A 17477-nucleotide genomic window follows, 5' to 3' on the forward strand; every position below is an offset into this window, starting at 1 on the left:
GAACAAAGTTTGAGCACTAGAAATATTCTATTTCATCCCTTCCCTTTATATCCTAGATGTTTTGTTTCTGCAAATAAATTGTTATTTATGCAGGGTTGTTTTTGTTTTTTTTTTAAGTAAACCTTTCATTCGTTTGGTTCAATTGGTATAGCATCAAAACTGTAAATTAACTTTGGTAATATTTTCACTTTTGTTATATTGGTTTGGCCCAGCTATGAGCACAAATTATTTTTGAGCTATTTAGGTTGTTATTTATTTCTTTCAGGACCTCTTTGTGACTGAATCTATATCAAAATTATATGTTCCAGTAGATTGATCTGCAAGTATTGTATAATCGTTTTTAAAGAGTATTTATTATTAGTTTGCATTTGTGAATTTTGTAGCCTACAACTTTAGGAAAACTATTAATTTTCTCAATAAGTATTTTTTCACTAATTTCATAGGATTTTCCAAATAAAACATTATATCTTTAGGAAATAGGGATACTTTTCTTTCCTCTTTATATCTCTCTATACCGTTTTCTTTCTCAGGGCAGCAAGGAGGTACAGTGGATGGAGCACCAGGCTTAGATTCAAGAAAACCTGAGATCAAATATGACCTCAAACCAGCTGTGTGTTTTCTTGTTTTGTTTTGTTTGTTTGTGAGGCAGTTGGGGTTAAGTGACTTGCCCAGGGTCACACAGCTAGTAAATGTCAAGTGTCTGAGGCCGAATTTGAACTCAGGTCCTCCTGAATCCAGGGCTGGTACTCTATCCACTGTGCCACCTAGCTGCCCCAGCTGTGTGGTTTTTTATAGTTTTGTCATTAATATGATAAATCATGTTAATTGTATTTTGAATACTGGGCCATCCTTGTATCCCTGGTATAAACCCTATTTGGTCAAAATTAGTGATTTGTTGGATGACTGAGTGGTTTATAAGATATTCCGTTTAAAAAATTAATGACACTGGTCTACTGTAGTCTTTCTGTGCTTTATCCTTCCCTGGTTTAGGGATTAGAAATGTAGTTGATTCATAAAAGGAATCTAATAAAAATGTTGTGGTTTTTTTCTCAATTCTGTAGTACTGGCGCTAATTGTTTCTTTAAAAAATGGAAAGAATGCTTCTGTAAATCTACTGGGACCAGAAGTCTTTTAGTTTGGTGTGTATAATTCCTTTACATCTAGTTCAGTTTCTAATTCTACTTTTCTTTTCTAATAAGAGGTTATTTAGGATATTTATTTGGGCTTCTATTAGTGTATTTTACATTCTGGCGTCTATTCCTCTTTTTTTTTTCATTCTTAGTTTTCTTAGTTACATCTGTACACAGTATGTTCTGATAATTTAAAAAAAATTTTCTTTTGTGATTGTTTAACTTATTTTCTACCCTTCTCTTTTTGTTTTGTTTTTTTTTGTTTTTTGTTTTTTGTTTTTTTGGCAGGGCAATGGGGGTTAAGTGATTTGCCCAGGGTCACACAGCTAGTAAGTGTCAAGTGTCTGAGGCCGAATTTGAACTCAGGTACTCCTGAATCCAGGGCCAGTGCTTTATCCACTGCACCACCTAGCCGCCCCTACCCTTCTCTTTTTTAATTAGGTTAGGTATAGTTTATCAATTTTGCTAGTATTTTCAAAGAACTAGCTTTTAGTTTTATTTGTCATTTCTTAGTTTTCAGTTCATAAATTTCATCTCTAATTATATCTTATGTTCACGTTAGATATGTTTGTTGGCTTTTGAATTTTTAAAAATACACATTCAAAAAAGAGGACTTTCAGGTATTTGTGATGAAAAGACCTGAACTGAATAGAAAATTTGACTTTCAAATGCAAGACCCTAGAGAAGTATAAAAAGGTAAATAGGAAAAGGAAATCATGAGGGATGTTAAAAGGTTAAACTGTTTACAATCCTCCATGGGAAGATGATACATCTAACTCATAAGAGCTTCCTCAGAATTAGGGCAGATGATAGGAATAAATTTAGACAGAGGGCACAGATGGGAATTGATTATGAAGGGATGATACCTGTAAAGCATTTGCATTTATTTTTTTTGTTTTTGGTTTTTTTTTTTTTTTTTTAGTGAGGCAATTGGGGTTAAGTGACTTGCCCAGGGTCACACAGCTAGTAAGTGTTAAGTATCTGAGGCCAGATTTGAACTCAGGTCCTCCTGACTCCAGGGCCGGTGCTCTATCCACTACGCCATCTAGCTGCCCCCTGCATTTTTTTTTTTTTTTTTTTTTTTGAGCTTCAATATTTTAATCGTTTATCTCCCGGGAGCCAGGGCGCGCGCCGGAGGCAGCTCAGAACTGGATCACTTGCCCCTTCCTCTTCTTGTCTCCTCCCAGCTCGAAGTGCTTGCAGCGCTTGATGGCCAGCATCCTCTTGGACCTGCAGTTGGGCTCCACGCACTCGAGCCTCAGCACGATCTTCTTGGTGGTCTTGGCCTTCTTACGGAAGATGGGCTTGGTCTGGCCCCCGTAGCCGCTCTGCTTGCGGTCGTAGCGCCGCTTGCCCTGCGCGTACAGAGAGTCCTTGCCCTTCTTGTACTGCGTCACCTTGTGCGGCTGGTGCTTGCCGCACTTCTTGCAGTAGGTGCGCCGGATCTTGGGCACGTTCACCATGATGGCGGCTGCTGCTGTTGCTGCTGCGGCGGCGGCGGTACCGGGGGAACTTCTCGAGTCGGCTTCACGCGGGGCCGGGCTGCTCTTCGGTTCTTCGGCGCCACGAAGCACACGGGAGGAGACAGAAGAGGCGGGGAAGAGTTCTGAGCCCCTGCATTTATTTTTTATCTTTTTTTTGTGTGTGTGTGTGGGGGTGGGGGCGGTCAGGGTTGGGTGGTATGCCTGGGGTCAAGGGTTAGTGAGTGTCTTGTGTCTGGGGCTGGATTTGGGCTCAGGTCCCCTTGGATCCAGAGCAGGTGTTTTGTCCATTGTGTCACCTAGCTGCCCCATGATGACATCTTTAGGGTAAAATTGAAGGCGGAGAGGATTGAACTGGGGGAGGGGGAACGGGAGAGGTAGAATGGGGTGAAATCTCACATGAAAGAAGCAGGAAAGGGCTTATGGAGTGGGGGAAGAGATAAGTGGGGTAGTGAATGAGCCTTACACTCATCAGAATTGACTCAAAGACCTTAATTTCATCAGAGTTGACTCAAGGAGGGAATAACATACATATTCAATTGGGTGGAGTAATCTATCTAAACCTGAAGGGGAGGGGAAGGGGATAAGGAGGAAGGTGTAAAAGAAGGGAGGGCAGAGAGGGGTGGGGGTGGAGGGCAGTCAGAAGCAAAACACTTTTGAGGAGGGATAGGGTAAAAGAAGAGAGAAAATAAAGTAAATATGGGAAGAGAATAGGATGGAGAGAAACAGTTAACAATAGTAATTGTGAAAAAACTTTTGAAGCAGAGGCAAGAGTAATGTAAGATGATAATGATGGATTGATGATTATAGGGAGATAAGGACTGATTGTTGAAAATGAGGACTGACTGATGAGAAAATGAGAATTGATGGATGATGGGGGCAGCTAGATGGCGCAGTGGATAAAGCACTGGCCCTGGATTCAGGAGTACCTGAGTTCAAATCCAGCCTCAGACACTTAACACTTACTAGCTGTGTGACCCTGGGCAAGTCACTTAACCCCAATTGCCTCACCAAAAAAAAAAAAAAAGAATTGATGGATGATGATTGATTGATGATAGCAAAATGTATGGTACTTTTTTTTCCCTTTTATTTTCGTATGGTACTTTATTGTGAAGAAAATTTTCTTAGGTATAAGGTACTATATAAATGTTATCTATTACAGTTGTTGTAATAACCAACCTCATGGGTTTATTGTAAGAAAATCTCTCTTTAAAGTACTATATAAATGTAGATTACTATAAAAAAAAAATGATGAGCAGTATGCTATCAGAAAGACCTGGAAGGACCTGCATGGGCTGATGCAAAGTGAAATGTACTGTATACAAAATAACAGCAATATTGTGAAATGATCTGCTGTGAATGACTTGGTTATTTTCAGCAATGCAACGATCCAAGACAACTCTGAAGGTCTTATGAAAAATGCAATCCATCTACAGAGAGAGAACTGATGGTATTTGAATACAAATTGAAGCATAATTTTTTGTTAGTTCCTTTATCTGAAGTTTTGTTGTTGGTTTTCTTTCACAACCTGGCTAATGTGGAAATGTCTCACATGACTGTTCATATATATGTAAAGTTGCTATCTGTAAGGGGCTAAAATTCTAGCTAGACTGTCTAAAAATCTAATGAGTGGTCGCTATAAATTTTAAGTTTTAGCAAGAGTTTAGACTTTTAAGTATTTATTAAAGAGAGCATTAGGATCTAATGATCAGAGAGAAAGGTAAAAATCTAACTATTTCTAAGAGACCCCAGCATCTGATCCAATCATCATGAGGTCAGGAACCAAAAGGACCCAACGCTTCCTTCCTCCTTCCAGAAGCCCCCTCTCCCACAAGAAACAGGGTCGTCCACACACAATATCCCAAGCTAACTGGCGGGTAGCTTTGATTGACAAGTCTAACAGGTGGCTCTATAGAGACAAGTTCCTGGACCCTAAAGTCACATGGCTTGTAAATCACATGCCTTCTTCTCATGGCACAGCTTCCTTAAAGTATCTCTCCAGTAAGGGGTGCAATTCCAGTTCTCACATATAGCTTATATTAAATTGCTTGAGTTCTTGGGGGGAAAGGGGGAGAAAATTTTGGGAAAAAAATTGATGTCAAAATTTGTATTTTATGTGTAATTTGGGAAAATAAAATTCTAAATATAAAAAATACACATTTAGTTTATTAATCTAGGAAACATTTTTTATACACAGTATTTCTGATAAAGGCCTCATTTCTAAAATATATCAGGAACTAAATCAAATTTATAAGAAACCAAATCATTCCCCAACTGAGAAATAGTCAGAGGATATGAACAGGCAGTTTTCTGATGAAGAAACCAAAGCTATCTATTCCCATATGAAAAAATGCTCTAAATCTCTAATGATTAGAGAGATGCAAATTAAAAAAACTCTGAGGTACCACCTGACACCTATCAGATTGGCTAAAATGACAAAAAAGGAAAATAATAAATGTTGGAGAAGCTGTGAAAACATTGAAACACTAACGCATTGTTGGTGGAGCTATGAACTGATCCAACCATTCTGGAGAGCAATTTGGAATTGTGCCCAAAGGGAGATAAAGCTGTGCATACCTTTTGACCCAGCAATACCACTATTGGGTCTTTTTCCCAAAGAAATCATGGAAAGGGGAAAGGGACCCACATGTACAAAAATATTTATGGCTGCTCTTTATGTGGTGGCAAGGAATTGGGATGCCCATCAATTGGGGAATGGCTGGACAAGTTGTGGTATATGAATACAATGGAATACTATTGTGCTCTAAGAAACAATGGGCAGGAGGAGTTCAGAGAAACCTGGAGGGTCTTGCGTGGGCTGATGATGAGTGAGATGAGCAGAACCAGAAGAACATTGTACACAGTATCATCAACATTGAGTGTTGATCTACAGTGATGGACTATATTCTTCTCACCAATGCAATGGTACAGAAGAGTTCCAGGGAACTCATGATAGAAGAGGATCTCCAAATCCAAGAAAAAAAAAAAAGAACTGTGAAGTATAGATGCTGAATGAGCCATACTATTTCTTTTGTTTTTGGTGCTGTTGTTTTTTCTATTGTGAGGTTTTTCATCACTGTTCTGATTTTTCTCTTATAACATGACTAATGCAGAAATGGGATTAATGTTACTCTGTGTGTGTGTGTGTGTGTGTGTGTGTGTATATATGTTTATATATATATATACACATACACATATACATATACATAATATGTATATGTATATGTGTATATATATATATATGTATATATATATACACATATACATATACATATACATAACCTATATCAGATTACCTGCTGTCTAGGGGAGGAGGGAGGGAGGGAGAAAAATCTGAAATTGGAAAGCTTGTATAAAAACAAAAGTTGAGAACTATCTTTACATGTAACAGGGAAAAAAATAAAATACTTTATTAATTACTGTAACGATTGGAATAACGCCACCTGCTGGATACTTACTGTAGAGGAGTTCTGCCCATGAAGGGAACGTCTTTGAGGGCAAGACCAGGAGTCAGGAAGTGACGCGGACTAGTGGGAGGAGGAAGGAAGAGACTGGCGCTCAGTCTCGCTCTCTTTCCTCTGGACTCTGGCGGAGAAGGGAGCTAGAAATGCGCTCTCCCTTTAATAGATAGGAATCTAGACCTTTCTCTCTCTCTTTACCAAATTCTTATTCTCCTTAATAAATGCTTAAAAGTCTAACTCTTGCTAAAGCTTATAATTTATTGGCGACCACTCATTAAATATTTTAGACAGACTAGCTAGAATTTTAACCCTTAACAGATGGCTGACCACGAAGAGGAAAGCTAACCCTCAGTCTTCTTCTGATCTGCTGGTTGGGTAAGAAATTTCCCCTCCCTCTCCCTTTAACTGCTAAGTACTGGTGTACTGGCTGTGTTTTTCCTTTGAATTTTTTCGAATGGACCTTTTAAACTCCCTAATTATCCTATTTTTGATTTTGGTCTGTTTAACCAGACAAATGGGAGATAAGATCATGTTAATGCTTTGTTTTTGTGGATTTTCTATTTTTCTTTTTATTTTTGTTAAAAGAGCCAGCAACTTACTCACACAAGGAAATATCTCTCCCTCTCCCAACCATGCTTTTTCAGAGAAACCTGAAGAGATTCCTGCAGCTTTTCCCAGTTCTAACACTAATTGTTGCTCTAATTTTGCATGCCTGGAGGCAATGACCCACCCTCTAGAAGCTTTTAATCCCCTAGCACCTGGAGGCAAAGTGGGGGAAGAGGAATCCAGGCCTGAGTTCAAAATCAAGTCTGATTCAAATTGCTCTGGTCCCTCCCCTCCTCTCCAGACCCCACCCTCTACTCCTCCTATGGCCAAGCCCATAGCTTCCCCTGCCTGGGAAGTCCAGAGATCTGATGCACATGCTCAACTTTTTCTACCTGCATTTGCAGCTTCAGGCTCAGCCCTTCCCCGGCCTGGCTGTGCTTTTGAGACAATCTTAGAAAACTCTTTAAATTCCAGATATGCTTGTTTTGTTCATAATTTTGCTAACCTGCTTTTGTCTTTAATTAGTAATCTTATAAAGCATTTGTATGGTGAAAAGACTGACAAACAATATAGAGGGGTTAAAGAAGAAAAACTTAAGCTGAATAAGAATGACAATCATCAACATAGTTCAAGACTCTGCTTCTTTTGCCATGGAAGGGTATATATTTTACAGAAATGTAGAAGTAAGCAGCAAGGTATTGATATGAGTATTGGGGATTTTAGATATCGGAATCAAAGGTGTTCTGAATTCACTCAGAGTATTAATATCAGTTCAGAGGTTACATAGGATTTCTATGCTATTACATATACATTTTGAAATTAATGGTATGGGTTTATTTTCATAGAGATTTTCATGCTTTTGAGATTGTGTTTTATATTTAGTTTTTAAAACAAGGAGAATATTTGTAAAAGCTTTTTATAGTCATGTGATCAAGTTTATATTTTATAATACTCTTATTAATATTAAGTTCACATTCATTTAGACTTCCTTAGTTTGAATTTCATTGTCTTTTATTGTTCCATGTGTATTTTCTTCTATTCATTTGTCTATCTAATTTTGAAACATTGCAAGATGGTTTTGATTTTATTATACAATGTTAATTCTAGGAGTATTGTGCTCCCATATTCTGAGTTGTTTGTTTTTGTTATTTTTTCTCAACTGATTATTTGATCAAACTCTTTAAAGCATTTCCCTGGCAAATTGTTTGCCATGGCAAGTGTAAATTGATTCTAGAAGTATTATTTTTGATAAGCATATTCCAAAAAAAAAAAAAAAAGAGGGGAACATTTGTAAAAGTTTTCTTTGAGATTGTATTGTGCTTTAACTTGTATTTAAATATGTTCAGATTTTTCAAAAAAGTAATTGTATACTAAGTTAAAAAAAGGGGTATTATTTGAAATTGTTGCATAATTATATATTGTGTTCTGAGTCAAGATGTATTCACATTTTTTGCAATCATTTATTATCCTCAATTTTTAAATCCATATGAGACTTGGATTATGGGAACTTATCATTTAAGACACTAATTACCTTTATTCTGAGTTATCAGATGCCAGTTGGCCAAGATGCCATCCAATCACAAGAGGAATACATGCAAGAGCAGACACTGAACTGTCACATGAGGGGAGACATGCATGAAGTCAAGGTATGGCCGAGGGAACGGCTTTTGACAAATGTTGAGGTTGGATTCTCTTGGTTTAATATTTTATTCTCTTTTTCCCCACAATATTGTACAGATGGCTGGAAGTATTCATCCCACCCATCTCACTTCTACACCTGGCTTCTATGCTCCCTCCTATATGCCTGATGCCATGGACATCTCAATCCCATGCATCTGATTAAGTCTGACTCAGTTTCTTCCAATATGTTCGGTGGCATGGACATATATTCCATCCACCTATTTTAAGCCTGGCATACTGTATGGGCAGTATATATTGCTCAAGTGTGGGAATGCTCATATCCCATCATTTCTCTGTTCTTTTATGGTAACCCCCATAATTATCTCAGGTGTCATGATAAATACAGTGTTGAATTTGGCCTTGACACCTGTTACCAATTATATTAGATTTTTTAATTTCTCATAATGGCATGAGGATAATTAGGCAGATGATGCAAAAAGTGATGAAACAAAGATAAAAAAATTATTTTTAATAATTAATATCGCAGCAATTGTCTTTTCAATTACCCTCCATAAGGGGGGGACTATAGTAATATTATAATTTTAAAGAATGGTTCAATTTTTGTTTTATTATATGTTTCATGTGTAACAACTAAGATTCTGAATTCCCTTAGACATGTTTTTGAAAACTTTCATTGTTTGATTTGATTATTGACAAAGCTATTTTAAAGCTGTGTTAAGCTCAATTTTGTAGGAAATTTTCCTGGCTGATTACCAGCATCCACACATCAACCCCTGAAAAGACTTCCATTCCACGACTACACCTAGAGGACATCTGAGAAAAGACTTTCAGAGACTTTAAATGAACAGTTTTGATTTGTTGTTTTTTTTTCCTCTTTCTGTTATAATATACACCATCTGTAACATGTATTCTCTGCAGAGGCCCTCCCTTTGCAGGACTAATGTCAAAGCGTCGGTTCATGAGGACAAAAAAAAAAAATCGCCCCTCTGGACAAAACTTTCCTCTCTTCCTTTTCTATATTGTTGTTCACATATTATTAGTTAGCAATAGTTATCATATTGTTTTTACTGTTCCGTCAAGGAAACATTTTGTTTCTTGAGGAACAACAGGGGGGACTGTAACGATTGGAATAACGCCACCTGCTGGATACTTACTGTAGAGGAGTTCTGCCCATGAAGGGAACGTCTTTGAGGGCAAGACCAGGAGTCAGGAAGTGACGCGGACTAGTGGGAGGAGGAAGGAAGAGACTGGCGCTCACTCTGGGTCTCTTTCCTTGGGACTCTGGTGGAGAGGGGAGCTAGAAATGTGCTCTCCCTTTAATAGATAGGAATTTAGGCCTTTTTCTCTCTCTTTACCAAATTCTTATTCTCCTTAATAAATGCTTAAAAGTCTAACTCTTGCTAAAGCTTATAATTTATTGGCGACCACTCACTAGATAATTCTAGACAGACTAGCTAGAATTTTAACCCTTAACATTAAAAAAAAAGAAGATACTTTAAGTCATCTAACTTGAGTTTTTTCAGGACTATGTTCAGCTCTACATTTTTTTCCATTTTGTTTATTTATCGGTCCATTGGATTTGGCCCAAACAGTCTGCCTTTATGAAATTACTATCTTATTTACTATCTTATTTCTGCCTTTTTACATTTTTTTCACAATATCTGTCCCCTCAAACATGTTCAGTTTGGGGGGAAATTTCATGTGGTGATGAGAAATATGAAGTTTCATCACAAAGAGACCATAACTTTTTTTTAGCATTAGCTTCTCCAGTAAATTGGTGCATTTGATATTTACCTTATCTTTCTATTAAAATTATCCCAAACTGAAAGAACGACATTGAAATCTGTCACTATTCTATTACTACATATTACTGTAGCTTTTACGAATTTGGATGCTAAAAAAATCTGTTAATCAGTCAGTAACCATTTATTAACTAAGTGCTTTTTACATCTACTATGTGCCAGATGAGTTAAGTGCTGAGGATACAAAGAAAGGCAAAAAACAGTCCCTTATCAAATGGGGGAGAGAAAAAAGGCAAACAAAAATTTACAGATAAACTATATACAGTAAATAATCAACAGAGAGAAGACACTAGAATTAAGAGGTATTGGAAAAAAGCTTTTTGTTTAACCTATGATTTTAACTTGGACTTGACAGAAACCAAGGAACCCAGGATATCGAGATGAGGAGGGAGAACATTCCAGGTATATGAAATAGCCATATAAAGTTCCCAGAACTTATAGGCCAACATCTCACACCATAGACTAAATTAAGGTAATAATTGGTACATGACTTAGACATAAAGGGTAATATAACCAAATTAGGGGAGCATGGAAGAGTTTACCTGTCAGATTTGTGGATAAATGAAGAATTTATGAAGAGAGCATTACAGGATGTAAAATTGATAATTCTGGTACCTGAAATTTAAAAATTCTTGTACAAACAAAACCAAAGCAGTCAAATTAGAAGGGAAAAAAAGAAACTGAGGGGGAAAATTTTATGACAAGTTTCTCTGATAAAGGCCTCACTTCTCAACTACATGAAGAACTGAGTCAAATATATAAGAATAAGAGTCATCTCCCAAATCGATAAATGGTCAAAGAATATGAACAGGCAGTTTTCCAAAGGAATCAAAGCTCTCAATAGTCATATGCAAAAAGCCATCCCTAATCCCTAATATGCAAAAAAAATCTTCAAAATCACTATTTAATGAACTAAAGGAAAAGGGTTTACAGCCAGTTCTAGCTTTACATAAATTCCCATTACATTCTACTTCCCAGCAGCCCAACTTCAGCAGTGTTACTGCCACACTCCCACCCACAACTGCCCTGCCTTAGGCATTGAAGCCATTCAAGCTGCAGGGTTATAGAATCCTGGATGGGGCAAGAGTCATGCAGAGCTCCATGAGGGGAGGAGTTGTGTGGAATGCCCACTTTAAAGTTAAATCTGTCTGTTTATGTAAAAAAATATTTCTACCAATTGTTCTAATAGTGACAAAAGAATTTGAAGTTGAGCAGGTACCCATCATGTGGGATATGGATAAGCAAACTGTGGTATATGATTGTGATGGAATACTATCAGGCTCTAAGTAATGACAAGCCAGATGATTTCAGAAAAATATGGGAAGACTTATATGAACTGATGCAAAGTGAAATGAGTAGGACCAGGAAAACATAGTATACAGTAACATCAATATTGTATGATGATTAATTGTGAATGACTTAGCTATTCTCAGCAATAAAAAGATCTAAAATAATTTCAAAGAACTAAGGATAAAAAATATTAAACAGCTCTGCAGAAAAAACTGATGGAATCTGAATGCAAATTAAAGCATATTTTTTTTCATTTTATTTTTTTCTTGCCTTTTTTTCTGGCAACATGGCTAATATGGAAATGTTTTGCATTATTTCAAATGTATAATTGACATCACACTTCTTGCTTTCTTAATAAGTGGGGGAGGGGTGGGAAAGGGGTGAAGAACTCATAACTGAAAAAATTTAATGAATGTTATAAAATTTCTTTGAAAATTAGAAAATAAATGTCAGTTCATGGAGGAGATAAAAGGGTGAGAAGTATTTCCCCATAGTACAAATTTTCCTGTTTCTCAATGCTCTCCCCATGATCTTTATTCGCCTCCACTCCCATTTGCCATTAAATCTTTCTAGGTTCATGCAATACAACCTTTTTGTATCTCAATTACCCCCAATACATCAGATTCTTCTTCTCCTGAGATAAATGCTGCCCTTGGACACAAAATTATCTCAGCAGTATTGTTTTAAGCACCAGATCCCTATAGACTCTACCCATTATAAGCTAGCATTTGATCAGATCTGAAATGAGTTGTACACGTTTTTTCATTTCAGATGGAATGTTGTATAAGAAGGAAAAAGAGAATCAAATTTGCATGGATTATATAGCATGGGAAAGAATATGATGTCTAATGATACTGGAAACTCAAATTGGGACCAGGTTGTGAAGGGCTTTAAAAGCCAAAACAAGATTTTATATGTTTATATTTCACTAGAGTCAATAAAGTGATTGAAGCTTACTAAGTAAGGAGGTAACATGTTCATACTCGTGTTTAATGAAAATTCTTTTGGAAGTTTTTATGTTGACATGTGGTTTCCCTAAGGTAACAAACTCCTTAAAGTCAGGGATTGTTTCATTTTTTTTTTCAGTATCGTAAGCAAAAAGAACAGTGTCTGACATATAATGAATGAGTGCTTAGGGAAGGGTGGTTCATTGAGAAGAGATCAGAAGGAGGAGAGAAGGGAAACATGAAGGCTGAATGGAGAATTATTCCAATATATATTACAAGGAGATGAGTAACTGAACTAAGAAGGCAGTCATGTGAATATAAAGAAATGTACACATCTACGAGTTATTATGAGGCAGAATTAACAACAACTGAAAATAAATTTCTGAAAGGATAAGAGAGAGCAAAGATTGTAAGGATGACAACAAAGTGGAAAATTCACATTACTAGGAGTTTCCCTCAATAGAAACAGGTAAATTAAACAGTGGCACATTTGCAGGGAAATATATAATACTTTGGAAATATTGAATTTCAGATGGCAATGGAATATTCAGAAAGAGGTGCTCTTGCATGCAGATTTCAGAGAAACCTGGAAGGACTTGCATGAACTGATGCTGAGTGAGATGAGCAGAACCAGGAGAACATTGTACACAGTATCAACAACATTGTGTGTTGATTAACTGTGATAGACTTGACTCTTCTCAGCAATACAATGGTCCAGGGGCGGCTAGGTGGCGCAGTGGATAAAGCACCGGCCCTGGATTCAGGAGTACCTGAGTTCAAATACGGCCTCAGACACTTGACACTTACTAGCTGTGTGTCCCTGGGCAAGTCACTTAACCCCCACTGCCCCGCAAAAACAAAAAAAAAACAAAAAAGCAATACAATGGTCCGAGATAGTTCCAAAGGACTTAAGATGGAAAATGCTCTCCAAATCCAGAAAAAAGAACTGTGGAATCTAGATACAGATTCAACTATACTGTTTCTGCTTTTTTTTGTTTTTCTTTGTTGAAGTTTTTCCCTTTTGTTCTGATTCTTCTTTCACAGAATGACTAATGCAGAATTATGTTTAATGTAATTGTGTGTGTGTGTGTGTGTGTGTGTGTGTGTGTGTGTGTGTGTGTGTGTGTGTGTGTGTGTATAAAACCTATATCAGATTACTTGCTAGGGAGGGAGAAAAATTTCAAACTAGAAATCTTATAAAAACAAATGTGGAAAACTACCTCTACATGTAACTAGAAAATAATAAAATACTTTTATGATTAAAAAAATAATAATAAAAAGAGATGCTCTTGAGTAGAAAGTGATGTCAAATAATAAGCATTTATTAAGTGCCTACTGTATGCCAGGCACTCTATTAAGCATGGGAATACAAGGAAAGCAAAAACCCAGTTTTAGCTCTTAAAGGTCTTACAGTACACAGAACATTAAATTATGTATGAAAACAATATGCATACAGGATAAATTGGGGATAATACCAGAGGGAAGGCACTAAAGTTATGGAAGATTAAAAAAGGTTTACGGCAATAATTAGGTCTTTCAATTTAGGCCTTGAAAAAAAGCCAAGGAAGCCAGGAGACAGAGATGAAGGAGAGGGTTTCAGGCAAGGGGAAAGTCAGTGAAAATATATGGAGTTGGAAAATGGAATGTTTTGTGTGAGGAACAGAAAGGCAACCAGTATGGTTTAAGACTAGAAAGACAAGGGGGCAGCTAGGTGGCTCAGTGGATAAAGCACTGGCCCTGGATTCAGGAGTACCTGAGTTCAAATCTGGCCTCAGACACTTGACACTTACTAGCTGTGTGACCCTGGGAAAGTCACTTAACCCCCATTGCCCTGCAAAAAAAAAAAAAAAAGACTGGAAAGACAAAAGGATGTCAGGTTATTTGAAGACCTTTAAAAAGCCATACAAAGGACTTCATATTTAATCTTAAAGGTAACAGGGAGCCAATGGAGTTTAATGAACAAAGAGGTGACTGGCCAAACAAAATCTTTTGGAAAATCAGTTTCACAGCTGAGTGAAAGACATACTGGATTATGGAGAGACTTAAAGCATGGAGATCAAACAAAATGCTATTGAAATAGTGCAGGTAAGAGGTGATGAGGGCTTCTACCAGAAGGGTGGTACTATCAGAAGAGAGGAAGAATATTTTGAAATAAGATGTTTCAAAGGCAGAATAACTAGACCTGGAAACTGGAGGGAGGGACTAAGGTATCAAGGATGACACATGGATTATGAAGCTGAGTGAGTGACTAGGATGATGAGATGCCCTCAAGAGTAATAAGGATTATTAGCTGTATGACCCTGGGCAAGTCACTTAACGCCAACTGCCTCACCAAAAAAAAAGAGTAATAAGGAACCTAGGGGAAATTAGGAAGAAAAAATAGTTGAGGAACAGGAGAGACAGAGAGGAAAACTGAGTTCAGTTTTAAACCAATTAAATTCAAGATGTCTTTGAGACGTACAAGTAATGATGTTGAATGAGCAACTGGAAATTTGAGACTGTAAGTCAGGAGACAAATTAGGGCTGACTAAATGCATCTGAAAGTTATATGCAAAGATGACAACTGAATTGATGAGACCTAATGAGATCACCAAGGGAAAGAGCATAAAGGGCCCATGAAAGACCTTTTTTTTTTGGGGGGGGGGGTGGCATTCACAGTTAGCAGATGTAATCTGGATGAAGATCTAGCAAAGGCAATTGAAAGGGAGTGGTCATATAGTTGGGGTCAAAGAATCAGGACACAAACAGGACACAGGTTTTTGTGATAGTACAAAAACCTAGAGAGAAGAGAATTTCAAGGAGAAGGTAGTGACCAAGAGTGTTAAAGGAAGGTTGAGAAGAATGAGGATTGAGAAAAGGCCAATTTGGCAATTAAGAAATCATTGGTGGAGGCAGCTAGGTGGTGCAGTGGATAAAGCACCGGCCCTGGATTCAGGAGGACCTGAGTTCAAATCCGGCCTCAGACACTTGCCACTTACCAGCTGTGTGACCCTGGGCAAGTCACTTAACCCCCATTGCCCCGCAAAAAAAGAAATCATTGGTAATGTTGGAGAGAGCAGTTTCATTTGAATAACAAGGTGAGGAACCAGACTATAGAGAGTTAATAAGAGAATTTGAGAAAGGAAGTAGATGCACTAATTGCACATGGCCTCCTGAGTTCAGCCATGAAAGGAATAAGAGATATGAGACAATAACTAGTGGATTTGAAGTGATAATGTGAGAAATTTTTGAGGAAGTATGTTTGTAGAGAATAGGGAAGCAGCCAATAAACAAGGAAACAGAAGATTAGAAAGAGAATATGAATCATGTAAGGGGAAAACTGCAGTGCATAGTAGAAATAATCCAAGACTGATGCTTTCCAGGGCAAGATTAGAGATAGGATATGGAGACAAGAAATTCAAGAGAACAGTGTAGAGTTGAACAGGCTCACCAAGGAATCAAGATGAGGAAGGGAAGAAAGTGTAGTCAATGAAAGGATAATAGTCTCATTAAGAACCAAGGAGTGAGAGTCTAAAGGTCACAGTGAGGGAAAAGAACAGGGTCAGAGGTTGCAAAGTATAAGGAGAGGTGGCATAACAACAGATTATGATTCGATAAAGAAATGTCAGAGGGGCAGCTAGATGGCGCAGTGGATAGAGCACCGGCCCTGGAGTCAGGAGTTCACAAAAATAGATGAGGGTAATCATTTATGGGTAATGGCAAAATGAATGGTATGACCATATCTGTAGGTAGCTGAGGTTAGATGATAGACTAGGTCATGGGAAATGAATTAAGTCATTGAACTGGAAGTTAAGAGTATTTGAGAGAGTATCAATATGTATCCTGCAGTCTCCTAGTGGATGGCAAGAATGAATGAAGAAAACCAGGCACTGAAGAAGGAAGGAGAGCAATCTATAGGCTAGTAGGTAATTGCTATCAGAATCTTGATTGGGTAACAAATACAGATGGAATAAACCTCACAGGAAAAGTGGGTTAGTGAGAGATACTACAAGGGAGAAACAGCAATGAGGAGAAAGCAATGGATAGAGTACAACCAATGCTGAGAAGTGATGGTAATATAGCACTGGAGAGGAAGAAAAAGACCTACGTTGTAAATATAATACTAGAAGTTAACTGCATAGCATCAATAAATTAAGCTATAAGAGATGAAGAAGTTACTGAGAGGGCACAATGAAAAAGGAGACAGAAAAGATATATGCAGGTTTCTAGATTAACATAGCCAATGTTTAGCTATAATAGACCCACAGAAATTAATGCCACCAACAGAGTTAAGTTTACAATCATTCATAATGTAAAATTCATTGCTTTTGGCTAATAATTTATAAATTAAATGTTAAATGCATAGTACAGTTAAAATAAAGATAATTCCCTCTCCCTAGATTCTTCAAGAGAAAAGAAAGACATTAAATCCATGAGATTACAAACAAAAATCTTTTTTTTAAATACATAATTGATTCTGCAACAAATCATCCTTTGCTTACTTCTTGGAAAGATGATCCAACAAAATAATCCAGTATTTAAATTGGAAAGATGATCAGTTTAGATAATTACATGTATTCTTATAAGAACTGTATTTTAAAACAAATATATTAGCATTTTATGTATGCAAAGTCCATTTGTATAAAAAACAAATATGGGGGAGGGGGTCTGACATTGATAATACAGTAATTAGAATAAATCAGCAATAGCTGGCTGACAATCTGACAAAGAAATGTTCACAATTCATTCCAACCAGAAAAAAAAAATGATAAACAAGTGGCTAGAATTATAGATATATCAGCCTATCTTAAAGATCACTATTTGAACATCAAATGCATTAAAACAACACACAACAGAATCATTCAATTTTTGAACACATATAAATATTCCTCAGTATGAAAGCTCAATATGAGAAGCCTTTCCTCATTCATAAACATACCTCTCTCCTACCTGCCAACTTCTATGCCAAAAGTAATGCTAGAGATTATTTGGAGATGCTGTTGGTAAGGGTCTGGAGAGACGCTCACACTTACGTGTTGTACTATTGCTATACAATCAAAAACTGCTAAAAGACAAGTAGCAGGAAAAAGGATAACATCTAGGGTCAAGCCTATTAGCAATAAATGTTAAAGAATATGAGAACATTATCCAAAAAAAGCCTTTTAAAACTACACAAATTCCCACACTGAAATAATATACA

At 37.1% G+C, this 17477-nt stretch overlaps 2 protein-coding genes across 2 annotated transcripts in view; both read right to left on the minus strand.

Moving 5' to 3' along the window:
* Window positions 1-17477, minus strand: part of MAN2A1 (mannosidase alpha class 2A member 1) — a 205799-nt gene that overhangs the window by 64996 nt on the left and 123326 nt on the right. The window lies entirely within an intron of this gene.
* On the minus strand, window positions 2200-2631 carry LOC122754827 (60S ribosomal protein L36a-like). The gene has a single exon (XM_044003283.1). The coding sequence runs from the start codon at window positions 2591-2593 to the stop codon at window positions 2273-2275; it is 321 nt and encodes a 106-aa protein (XP_043859218.1). The 5' UTR covers window positions 2594-2631; the 3' UTR covers window positions 2200-2272.

Source organism: Dromiciops gliroides, chromosome 1 (genome assembly GCF_019393635.1).
Source record: "Dromiciops gliroides isolate mDroGli1 chromosome 1, mDroGli1.pri, whole genome shotgun sequence".
Taxonomy (NCBI): Eukaryota; Metazoa; Chordata; class Mammalia; order Microbiotheria; family Microbiotheriidae; genus Dromiciops; species Dromiciops gliroides.

Excerpts from the sequence above, each read along its gene's own strand:
- LOC122754827 (XM_044003283.1), bottom strand. The coding sequence starts at position 2,593 with ATGGTGAACGTGCCCAAGATCCGGCGCACCTACTGCAAGAAGTGCGGC.